The sequence below is a fragment of the Gnatocerus cornutus genome, chromosome 1 (genome assembly GCF_029298725.1).
Source record: "Gnatocerus cornutus isolate USDA-ARS CGAHR chromosome 1, icGnaCorn1.1, whole genome shotgun sequence".
Taxonomy (NCBI): domain Eukaryota; kingdom Metazoa; phylum Arthropoda; class Insecta; order Coleoptera; family Tenebrionidae; genus Gnatocerus; species Gnatocerus cornutus.
In genome coordinates this window covers 19,594,706-19,607,535 of record NC_142233.1, presented here as the reverse complement: position 1 = coordinate 19,607,535, position 12,830 = coordinate 19,594,706, and the positions used below count along the sequence as shown (strand labels likewise).

Here is a 12,830-nt window from a genome sequence, read left to right as displayed (position 1 = left end):
CACAATTCAAAAAAGCATTTTGTCCTCTTGTCAACACTTCTTGTCGAAAACACTCATAACTCATGACGTCAATCTGCAAAACTTGCCAATAACACAAGCATCTTTCACTACTATCCGTCTCATAAAAACAGAAAAAGAATGTAGAGTACGAAAATACCCGTATAAATAATTTAAGTGAGTAATCCTCCTATACCTACAAGTAAATCCCCGTGGGTGTCGTGTTGTTAAAAAACAGAACACTGGTTTTATGTAAAATTTATTTGTTTTTGGCAGTGACCTTATACAAAAAACTTATTAAATTACATAAAGATCTTCTTCATTAGTAGGTACATATGTTGGTCCACTTCGAAACTGTGTAAGTTATTGGCGTCACCTTGAAGTCGCATGAGTAGTCCACCGAATGACACATAGGCGGCTCTGAAAGAAGAAAAACACATTGTAATCGCTGTATTATGAGAAATAAAAGAGTGATAAAAGTGAAAATGGCGCCGCGCATCCACCATTTGTAATCAATTTAGTCGCGATGACGTCAGCGCGAAGGCCCATCCTCTTGGTCGCCTTAACGATATTCATGAAGGTAGTATGGATAGTGGTCGTGATTTAAAAACACAACCAGCTAACCACACTGCCACCGTGTACATCGTTACTGATGATTGTTAGCAGCCCTCTTATCTTCAATAATAAATTTGCTCTGGGATTTATTGATCGATAGTATTACTAGGAATGTGCAAAACATGAGATGACGATATTGTATAGGAAAATAGATAATAATGACAGTCACAACACATTTTTTTCAGATAAAACGCATACCATTTCCCCGAAAACAACGATACGTCAAGTGAAAAAAGCTTTCTATTTGCCAATCTTCCATTTTCATCATTCAAACTGTTTGGCACTATCATTAGAACCCCTTTGTTTTGGGGGACCATGTTTAAAACTACTACTGCCATCTGGCGTCGGGCCAGAAGGGCCATTCCGGCTATTCAAGTGCTATTAGTTAAGTGACGAAAATTGCTTTAGGGTTCTCTGGATCTAAATATACGTTTTGTTATCTTGCGCAATTATCGCTGTCTAATACCAAAATTACAAAAGCAGTTTAGGGTCATCACGCTAAAGTATTGCAATTGTAAAGTCACCTTCAAAGAAGTTCTATAGCCTAGATGACTAGACGAACTGCATTATTTTATTTTGAAGGTCAGCTAAAAGGCATTCAACGACCCTGTTGCTTCTGGTCTAGGCGTTACATAATGTCTGCAATAACGTGGCCGAAACCAGAAATAGTCGCTTTATTAAGCACTTTTTGTGGAGGCACGATCAAAAAGAACTCTGCAGTAACTGACTATTAATGTAGATGTGTAGAATTCCAAGTAAGTTATAGGTGGGTCACAAAGAATGTGCTGTCAGTCACTAAATACTAAATCCGTTTTACTGAAGCAATCGTGACATCTTTTTAGCACGAAATTTTTGTGTAGTTAGAAAAATCACTGTCTAGAAAATACAGTGTCCCAGAACTCGTATGTCAAAGTGTCTTAACAGTTTGAAGTAAAACATAAATAACTTGAATTGAAATGTAACAGTCTTGTTATGAGTCGCATGTCTGTTCTGAAATTAGTATATTATGAAACGCGTTTCATAATGAACATTTTGCCGCACGCACGTTTTTAAGTATAAATATAAAGTAGTAAGTGCGGCAAAATGCATTATGAACAAGTATCATACGCTATTTTTTCTATTTCGCATAGTTTCAAACGAAAAAAGTTTATTTCAAAATCTAGGGAATTTTAGGGTATTGGTATTTGCAAAATATTCGGGGAAAAAAGTCGAAGTAGGCAAATCCAATTTCAGTCTGTTTGACAGGTGTGACGTTTTGAGGTTATCGGAGCGCGAGGGAGCCAAGAGAGCGAAGATGTTGATCATGATCATGATGGTTCTCTTGCATCCAAAGAGTTTTTCTCCGATGAATTATTAAGCCAAGTACAACAAGAAATAATAGTGTATTGATCGATTTATCATGGTGTATCAATACTAAAAACGGAATTGTCAACGTTGACGGCAGGTTGACGGTTTGTCTGCTGCAAACCTAAGAAAAATATAAGTTCCTGGAAATATTGGCACGGGATTGGTCCATTACGATACCGAAATACGCTCAAACGCGTATCGAAATATCTTCATTATGAACGCGAAATAGAAAAAGTCAATTACCGACGTGTTTAAAAATACAAGGCCACTTATAAGTCTTTTGAATTAGATAAGGTGATTACAATTAGCGTCAGATTTGGCGCTTTTTTGTCTGCAAACCAAAATACTCTCTCGTAAGCTACTTGCGCAATTTTCAATAATAATTCTCATCAAGTTTTGTCATCAAGACGCTTATAATTTTGCTAGGTATGTCATGGGTGTCACAACACTTCTAAAGCAAAGAATAGCGAAGTATTTTTTAATATTGGGTGTAAAGTTTTTGAAATCACTAAAATTGTAATATTTAGCAATTTAGCAATTTTTTAACCCAAAATCAGTTTTTCTCTGCGAATGTAATTTTTGTCCAAAGAAATGAAGTCATTGTAGCACGAACTTTGAAAAAATATTTCTTTGATTTCATGCCTTGGTCCAGTTTTTTCATGGATACCACCACCGTACCGATAATTTAAACTGATAATATTCAGATGTCTAAGAACTAGTGAAGGACCCGTTATTAAACTTTTTTTTTAATCTGAGGGTGAATTTGCAAAAAACAAACTTCTAAACCGTCATACGTTCTATTATTGTCTTTGTTGCACCTGTACGTCATTTTTCCTGCAGAGATTTTACCGATTTACAAAAAAACAATCAATTTTAGAACTCAGCAGGATTTGAAAGAGATAAGTTAGATACCTGTAGTGGATAAATATACATTTTGTTTACTAGATGGCTCCACAAGCAGCTGTGGAGTTTTTTACTAATTGCAAAATATCATGATAAAAAATATAGTCATAATAATATACTTGCTAATCCGCACTAAAAATAACAAAAACAAGTTTATCCGTGATACCTACTCCCGAACTTTGACAAATGTGAGTTCTGGTTTGACTTTCCGCAGGAATTGCAGAAACTGTAAAAAATCAGCATTGCGTAAGTCGTTTTGCTGAACGACCAATCACAGAGCCGCAATTTAAACTTACATAAAAACATTGCAGGAAAAATAAAGTTTAGATCTTCGAATTTTCTTACTGACCAATAGCGAGCTGAGCCAGTCAGGGCCTAATTTCATGTTGACTTGCAGCATTGCAAATCAGAATTGCGTCTTAGCAACCTCAATCAAACTGTTGCTACCTTAGCAACTGCGTCAACGCAATTTTGCGCCACTGATTTGAAATCGGGCCCTCAGTGTTTCAATATTTATCCTTTTCTTACTCATTATTTGCATCTTCCGCCATTTTTGTACGCTGTCTATTTAAGACCTGTCATTCCAAAACGTTGCGCCATTTTAATAATTTTATAGGAAAAAAACTGTTTGATTCTTGAAGTAACCAATACCATAAACTGAATTAAATTTATGTGTTAGTGTAATGTTTTTTCAAATAATTTCCGCAAAAGAAAATCGAAAAAAAGTTTATCATTAATGTTTAAAAAAATGTTAAAAGTGGCAAATTTCCAAAACTTTGCAAGTTCACTACTAATGCAAGTCAAAACATTTAAGGTCCAGCTAAGGTGGACACTTTTTAAAAATCCTTTTTAAGAGCTTTTCTGCACTTGTCTTGGTTTCTGATTCGATTTTTACCTCGATTTCTGCTAGGCTTATATTTGGGATTTATAACGTTTTACAACCCAAATCCAAAGAAATCCTGTTTTTGCGTAAATTGGCACTTACAACGTATTGGAATGGCAGGCCTCATTTATCTAACATGCCTCTAAAAGAGATCCGTTTAGAAATAACGGCGACGTTTAATTTTGCGTTGCGGTGTAAATTGAATGAAAACCCGTTATGTTAAAACTGATCACTTTAGAATAAGGGAGATTGAATATTGCAAATGCAGTTTAAACGCTATATAGGTGTCCCAGAACGTTCGCACTTCCTTTCAATGAGGAATTCTCTATCAAAATCTAAGTTGATAGTCGTATCGGACAATGTTCAAGTCCTTACAGTTTTTGAGTAACAAGCATTTAAATTTTCCACAGCAGTCTGTTGCTACGTTACCTGCGAAAAATGTTAAACGAAGATTACATTTCATAGCCACCCAGGATTTCTGAATTTCCTCTCAACATTTGTAACTTTCTCATTGTGTCAACGCAACATTTTGCAATTCAACATTTAAATTTATGAAACTACCAGTCGAATTAGTATACAAAAACGAACGAATGTGAAAATTCCTAAACACATTGATATGGCAATTATCGTGAATAATAAATAATAATAAATAATAAAAAGAAATTGTACGCGTCGATTATAATGAACCCTCGATTTATAACGGAACAATTGCAAAGTCATATACTGGTTTGTTATAACCGGATTCAACTGTAGTTTAATTATGCAACGTGTCGTAAAAGTTGAAATATACCTCCAGCTTAGAGAAAACGATGTTATTAATTAAAAAAAAATACCTGTACCTGAAAACGAAAACAATAATATTTGCTATACAGGGTGTCCCAGAACTCGCGCCCCATAGAGCAAGGGAGGGTGCCGACAGCAATACAGATTGTAAATTTCAAAACAAAAATTGACCAAGATTAATAGTATTCAAGAACTGATAAAAAGGTAATAACCAATCCCGAAAGCTTATTTGGGAAGTGGAGTAAAAAGCCATCCCAATTTCCTAGGCATCGAGAGTCTAATTTTCATCTGACCAATGGATGATAGTAGTTACCAATTTTCAAATTCTGTTCAACATCAGGATTGGCTACAGTTTTTTTGTCTTATCTCGGTTATTTTTTGAGTTAAAAAATTATAGTTTCGAAATTTTGGTTCAGAATTGTTGCCTCCATAAGCCCTTTTTCTCTGGGGCGCGAGTTCTGAGACACCCTGTATACTCCTATTTAATGCGGCTTTCAATCTTTTCAGTCTTCAGTCGGTAAGCCAGTTTTTAAAATGTGTAACTTTTGACTTTTGCTGCTTCTACAAAAATAGAAATTTTGCAGTTGCGTCATTTTTCGCTTTCAGGTGTATGATATTTATACAGGGGGTCCGGAAAGTTGCGCACCACCGTGATACTGTATTATCGGACAATGCCATAGATCACCGGAAAAATGTTAAAAAAAATCATGTCTTCAATTTTTCAAGATATGATGAATTGAAGAGTAAAAGTTGAACGCCAGAATTAACGATTTCAGTGCAATAATTTTTTGTTCAAATGAATTGGGGATCTAAAGGACATTTTGCACAAAGGAATGGTGCAAAAAAAGTCGGAAAAATCTTGTGAAAAATGGCTGGAAACTGTTAACAAACTTTTTGAATCAACAATGTCGATCAGAGTGGCATCGTTCACATGAAACCATAGTTACATTACTCGATCATGAGCCGACCATACTAACGCTAACAATACAACAGCAACGTTACTATGAATACTGGAAATTTAAATTATTGGGGAAACAGTTTAGCAATGTTGCCATTTTCCTAATTTTCTTTTCGTCCTCCTGCAAAAACAGAAAGCCTGGAATTTTTTTTAATATTTTTTTGGTGCTCTGGGGGATTACCCAGTTACCCCCTTTCAAGGTGGTGCGCCACTTTCCGGACACCTGTATGTATGCATTTTAAAGTGTACATTTATGTAATTTTAAATAATTTTTAGAGTTCCACCACGGCACTTGATCTTTTAGCAGATTAACTCTCACGATTCGAAAAAGTATTCAATATAGTTAAAAAAACGTTATTTATTAGAATATTTATATCCCACTAGTTTTTTGTTATTTGGTCTTTGAAAGTCATCTCCTTAACTAGCCACAACATGTTTGCAAGTGGTTGTTAACTAATGGAAGTTGCTGTTAAAATCAACCATCAAAAGAAGGTATTTACTTTTTTATATAAAATGGTACATAATATACAGTGTGTCATTCTTTAATATGATTGAACGACTACTTTAATAAGTTGGTAATAAAGCAAATTAGCGATGGCACTTTTTTATCTCTGAAATGTTATATAGCTATAATATTAAACGTTGTAGACCATAAATTTCTTACAACCGGGCAATTAAAATAAAACCGTAATGAGGCAATAATATTTTTGAGGTAACAACAAAACCTGGGGCACGTAAAAAAGTGTTTTTCAATTTAATTTTTTAGGTTTGTGGCTGCAAGTTCTAATATAATAAATATTTCCTACTTTATTAGTGATAAATTAGAAACCACAAAAGTGTCGTACTTGGAAGGAAAGTATCAGTTCACTCCGAACACTTACTAATTTGATGCCAGTTCAATTAGAGCTTCCTGACGTGATTAAATTTAATTAGTGCCAATTTCCAGATTGAATTGCTTCCGGTCCTGCAGGTGGAGCAAATAAGTCTATGCATTAGTTGTACAACGTAATTTTCAATTCGTTCTTTTTAATTGCGTACTTACCCAAACTCTTGTTTATATGACAAATGTTTTCGGCTGTTTGAAAGAATCAGAGCGTTGTGACAATTTTTCTTTACAGTTGATGCGTATACTTTTATTTTGTCAAGAGCAGTTTGCTTTCATCTGCCAAAATAATTATTGCCAACAATTATTTTCATTCTTCCAAGCTCTATTATTATTAAATTTCTTAGTTATTAAGAGTCAAAAATTGCCCTGCAATCTTGCACCTGGCCAAGAAGCAGCGTTTCTTGAAGATAACGATCTTTGCAACGATGAATAAACTCCATCATTTGTAATGTGGTTGTAGACGATCATTATTCATGGATGCACTTGCAGGTGCTAAACTACTTATTCTAAATTTACTGTGACGTCACAATAAAATACATCGACCTTGAGAGATGTAACTGCCAAAAATTTGTTAGGTGCTACAATTATTCCGAGTTTAAATTTTTTGGTACTAGTCCAATAATTTCATCACACGTTTTCGGTAGACGTGTTAAAGATGTAATAAATTATGTATATTTTTTGTATTCCTGGTTCACCACTAAATATATTGCGCGAAAACAAAAACAAAAAATATTCTGTCCCCATGGATAAATGCCAAACCGAAAAAAAACGCAAAATGGAGCGTTTGCATTCGTGAAAGACTGCAAAATTATTAATGTGGTAACAATTTTATAAATAGCAGGTAAGTGTAAAATTACGAAATGATGACATTTTAATCCCGCCCACCGTGGTATCGAAATACGAGTTAAGACAACAATGTGACATAATGTAAATATTAAGAGTATTTAAATCTTTTTCAAGATAGAGAAATTTGGTGTTCTCAGTTGGTATTTTTCCGTAGCTAGAAGGACAAAAGGTAAACAGTGATATAACAAAAAATTATAAAAAAAACGTGTTTATTTAATAAAAACGTACAAAATGTTTGAATGGTTAACAATGGCCGAGTTAACAAACAACGTACTCTTGGAGAAAATTGAAAGCAAAATTCGATTCTTTCGGTCAACTTTCAATTTCTTTTACAAATGGAGTACAGCGGCGGGAGTATCGCACATCTAGTGGCAAGCGCAACAGTGATACTTGAAAAGATAGAAGAGAAAGAGAATTAAAAGAGACGTGTGCACACAGTGGGCTGTCGTACCAGATAGTGCATTTACAGAATTCTTGAAGATGGTGCAGTGTAAACGCGCATCTGGCACGGAGCCCACCGCGTTCCGGAAGTCCGGAAGATGAAGGCCGGAAGCAGACCGGAAGAAATGGACTGCAAACGGCCCCGTGCCCAGCCACATCCATCGAAAGCACCTAAAACTAACACGACCGTGAGCTCTCAGCCCTTACATGCAAAGAAAAGGAACTCTTGAGCAAACTCTTAAAGATTTGCAATCTGGAATTTGCTCATGGGATTAGGTGGCAAAAATAACAAAACTACGCGTCAATTTTAAAATAAGCTTACCAAAAATTTTTTGAGCTGCTTCCAAAAGCAACTTGGTGTGGAAGGAAAGGAAGAGGAGTTTTGATCGAGGGATTTCCACCGGTTACACAGTCACAGACGATGTTGAGTGAGCAAGTGGCACAAGCAGACACGACAGAACAGCTGAGAGGAACCGTTCCAACAATACAGCTCATCTGGGTATAGCCCCAAAAATAACATACACCTTTCCTCGTGCATTATGCAAGCTGGTCCATGCCAAAACGTTAAAGCCGCGTTGCATCCACCAATAAGAAGAATTCGCTGTGGGATGCAATGCACGCGTAGCACGGTCACATTATAATTAGCGAAAATATTTAGATCACCAGAACATTGGATTCAGAAGTTCAACAGAAACAATGAAGGTCAATTAGGGGAAATTCACTATTCCTTCTCACCTGTTCCGTCAACAGATTGCATGCAACAAGCAAAACCACACAACAAAGAAAATCCTTACAAACTAATTCTGACTTCTCGGATGGAATCACCCTCGTTTTCCCACAAATATCGAGAAAATTTAATGCAGAGTAAGCTCACAAATTAAATTAGTTGCCATTATATAAGATGGGATTTGCGCAAGCGTCACGACGATGTAAAAGTAGGAATTAGAATAGATTTGCGTACATTTGATGCGTTTGCCACTAGATGACACCGGCAGCTGAAAAACCACTAATTGCGAGTAATTTTCCTGCGGTAATTCAATTGAAGTGCTGGGGGTGTTTTCTGCCGGAATCCGATAATGAAATTATGAATAATTGACCCAAGTGCCAGGGGAGAAATATTACTTCTGTACATAATGAAACTTTTCCTTAATTATGAATTACACCTTTATGACATAATGGTTTCTAATCAAGGTTGCAATCGCGTGTTGGAAAATTTGTAAAATAATCTTAAACCAGCAATTTAACTGGCACACCTGTATGCATTACAAATTAGAGATTAGAGTTCATGAATTACCGGAAAACAAACATTTCGGTAATCAATTCCTGGCCGCCCAAAGAATAAATTATGTAAAGTTTATCCGCTATGTTGAGACAGCCAGCATTTCCTGTTGTTATCTTTTTTCGAATGAAATTCATTTCGAAATCCTATATTTGGCGAAATTCACTAAACACCGCCATCCTATTTAAACCAAAACACATTCTATTATTTCTTCCACGTTTAACGAAAAGTCTTATTTGTCATCTTTTATCAAACACAAATTTAATGAAAATTTATTCATCGCTGATAAATTTCAATGTGACTCCTTTCAGGGATATAGCGAGGAATTTTTGAATGTAATTTCAATTAGATATGAAAAGACACGATCCAGGATATCTATTTACATTGTAAAGAACTTTCGTTTGAGACGTTATAAATAGAAGTACAGCAGCGAATTTAATACTCCAATTAAGGAACAGATTGGTATTCCTGTCTCTGTGAAATAACAATTTCTATATTTATTGTCGTAAAATCACCTTGAGATAAATATTTCACTACGGAATATCGGAAAATATATTGAGCGGTAATACAAGGTGTTTATAAATGTTTCTAGCATCAAGGTGGCTCTGGAATTCCTGCCATGCACTATGTTGCCGCTTTGTTTTCATAGTGAATATAATTATCTTGAAAATTAGTTACAATACTTACGTTACTTACGTCAACGAAGTTTCAGTTACGGTTTTGTGTCCAAGTTTTTGATTTTTAGGTTTTAAACCACAACTAGAACAGTTTATTTCTCAAAACTTACATTGCTCCATGTTTGAGGTTAACTGCAAATGTCAGTTGAAAAATTGAAACCCACATTTGTAATAAGCGGCAAATTTCTTTGACATTTCATAGCCACCCTTGATGCTAGAAACATTTATAAACACCTTGTACAAGTAACGGAAAGTCTTTGAATTGCGGCGATTTTTTTTCATTTTCTCCTTCAATGTAATGTTTCGATTAACAGATAAATTTATTGGTAGTTTGCGGTTACCTCATGGGAACTACATTATCATTACGACATTATCCAATTGTTATTATTTATTACGAAGTATCTAAATTATTTTTCAGTTTTGCGTTTGATAGCTTCACACTGTTTTTATTATTGTCTATTCTATTTTAATAATTTTTTTAATTTATTTGACATTGGCGAGTTTATGCAACTAAGGTTACACAGTTGTATCCACCAAACTAGTTTTGAAATGCAAGTGATCGAACCTCCTTCAACTCCAACTTCATTTTAAAATTTAAGTAATATTTAATTTAAAGTAATTTTACTTCGACATAAATCTTTAAATACAAATTTAATTATCTATTATTGTAACTCGCGTTGCAACGTATCTCAAGTTAAATGACCTTAACACGTGATACAGGTAGCATAATGATCCTTTAAATTCCTTCATTCTTTAAAGACTCATCTTAGATAGACAGTCAAAAAAAATAAAAATATTATTTGTTTACAAGCCTTACAATTGATTTAAATCTTTCACATACAAATCCACAAACAAATGTTTTATCTTTTTAATCTAGTGCTTGCAAGTCACTTTTTCTACGTCATTTACATAAACATCACATAAATGAATACAAAGTGGTTGTAATTATATTCTTAGAAAAAATATAACTACACAATTAAAATTATACATTTTTTTTAGGCAAAAACCATAACTTTCTGCCAGTAATTATCATTAATTAAGACAGCTGAAAGCGTGACCAAAAACTGTCCAAATCTATTTTTCTTGTGTTGTTTATCTTCTCTAGTAGCATTATAACAGTACCACTGAAGAATCTCGACAGTTTCGTTTAGTGCGAAATTTACAGCAAAAACTGGTCGCATTTTCTCTGCAAGGTGTGTTCTTTTGATATATGTGAGTATCTGCATCATCGCCGTCGTCCAATAATTGTCGTTTATTACAAGAAAAATAAAAAACAAATCTGATGCTAGTTCATTTTCCGTGTTGTTTTATTATTTCATTGTGGTTACGGTAATTCCCATTAAAACTCAAACATTCTTTGGGTAGGTCACGGATTCGGAAGATTTTAATCTGCGACTTTTAACTTTGAACTCGTCGTTTAATACAATTTCCTGAAATGTTCTTGTACGCAGCTAAACTTGAACCCATTCCGTAATAAAATAAACGAATCAAATTCCTGTTAATATCAACCTTTGACAAAGAAATTAAATGGAAGATGATTATCTTTTGACCAGTGGCGTAACTATATCGTTTGAGGCCCGTGGCAAATCCATCGGAGGGGGCTCTTTCTCTATTGATTTTTAAGAAGCCCTCTTTGACCAGGGGCCCTTTCGGCTCGGGGCCCGTGGCATTTTGCCGTCTTGCCACCCTATTGTTACGCCACTGCTTTTGACGTAGGCTACCACATACGCAAATCTTTCAGCGTACACTTAGTCAAAGCTCGCAACAATTTCGTGGTCTTCAAGGTTTCCTTTGTAAAGCCGCTATATCCTGTACTAAATTTTATCCAAGTGCATAATAATTAATACCAACGCGGATAATAACTGTGATGAAAACATCTCTTAATTTCAACCATATCCTGTATCAAGATCTCTTTACAAGCGCCGGTAAATAAGAACTTTTAACTTTGCTATAAAAAGAAGCGGCAATTTGAGACGAAAACGTTTCCACTAATCGATTTTCGATTGGCTTAGGGGTAATTTTAGACTATTCACAGTAGTATGAATTGCAGGAATTGATCACAGAATGCCTCAGGTTTCCTGTCTACCCTTATTGTTTTCGATCGTCGACAAAGTTATCGTTTAGAAAACGTTGTTATCGATGTTATCGAATCGATAGACTCATTTGAAGAGGATCGATTTGTCCGTAAAGTCGAGAATGAGATACTTGGCGAATTGTAATGAAATGAAACGAATGGTGAGTGAACTAATGACAATGACTGTCGCATAATTTTTAAATTGAATAAGAGATCAGGACCTTATGAATTGGAGTAATTTCGTGAATTCTTTATTTATCTCACTCTGAGATTTTAGCCAAGGTTGTTGCTTGTTAAATTTACATTGGGAAAGATTTAGGAATTACCGCAACAGATTAAAGTAGTGAAGTGTTTGTGAAGAAATTAGTTATTTACAAAAATTAAAAAAGAGATTCATTACTTCTGTGTTGACATTCATAATCAAACAAGTGGAAATATGAGTCTCATGTGATACTCATATTACACGGCCGTGGCTATACCACGATTATATAATAACAAAAATTTACGTTTAATGTTAGAAATTTCGTTTAAATTATGATTAACAAGGACTGAGTAGATAAAGTTTTTAGGTGACCATATCACCATATCACACTTGGATAATTTAATAACTCGTCGAAATGCTCGTTTTTTAAACTTCACTCACGTCTAATATGGCGGCCATTATACCCTCATAAAATAATATACCATTATCCAACATAATATTATAGAAATAGATAATGAATATGTATCTAATATCTAAAATAACCCACTTGTGCCATAAATACCTATTTATGAACCGAACTGAATGTTAGATTTTATTAATTTTTATTAAATCATTAGTGTTACTTTTTACGTATATCTACTATAAAAGTTTTAACGATAAATGAGAGAACTTAACAGATTTATGTGTGGCTAAAAATAAGCAATAATTTGAATCTATTACATATGGATTTTCAGACAGTTTTCGATTAATTATTTACAAATCTTGATTGTCTTTATCGCTTTTATTTTTTTTATATTCTAGAATTGATCCCTAGAAAACAATAATTCACGGAATCAACAATTCATGAAAATTAATAATAAAGTGGTTTGTTTGTCTTTTTCCGGTGAATTGTTAATTTGAACAACTGTTCATTCGGTGAGTTGTATTGTACTTGAACTC

General features: G+C 34.4%; 1 protein-coding gene and 1 long non-coding RNA gene across 3 annotated transcripts in view; both read right to left on the bottom strand.

Annotated features, from left to right (window-relative positions):
* Positions 1-239: 239 nt before the first annotated feature.
* Positions 240-12,830, bottom strand: part of Polr2H (DNA-directed RNA polymerases I, II, and III subunit Rpb8) — a 72,449-nt gene continuing 59,858 nt past the window's right edge. For both annotated transcript variants that reach the window (XM_088049719.1, XM_088049732.1), the window contains one exon: positions 240-417. In XM_088049719.1, the coding sequence (XP_087905845.1) occupies positions 300-417 (118 nt within the window). In that variant the 3' untranslated portion in view covers positions 240-299. The remainder of the gene's footprint in view (positions 418-12,830) is intronic.
* On the bottom strand, positions 7,411-8,436 carry LOC148180827 (uncharacterized). The gene is made up of 2 exons (XR_015770365.1): positions 7,982-8,436; positions 7,411-7,836 (listed from the first exon to the last, which is right to left on the bottom strand). It is a non-coding gene; the product is annotated as an uncharacterized LOC148180827 (long non-coding RNA).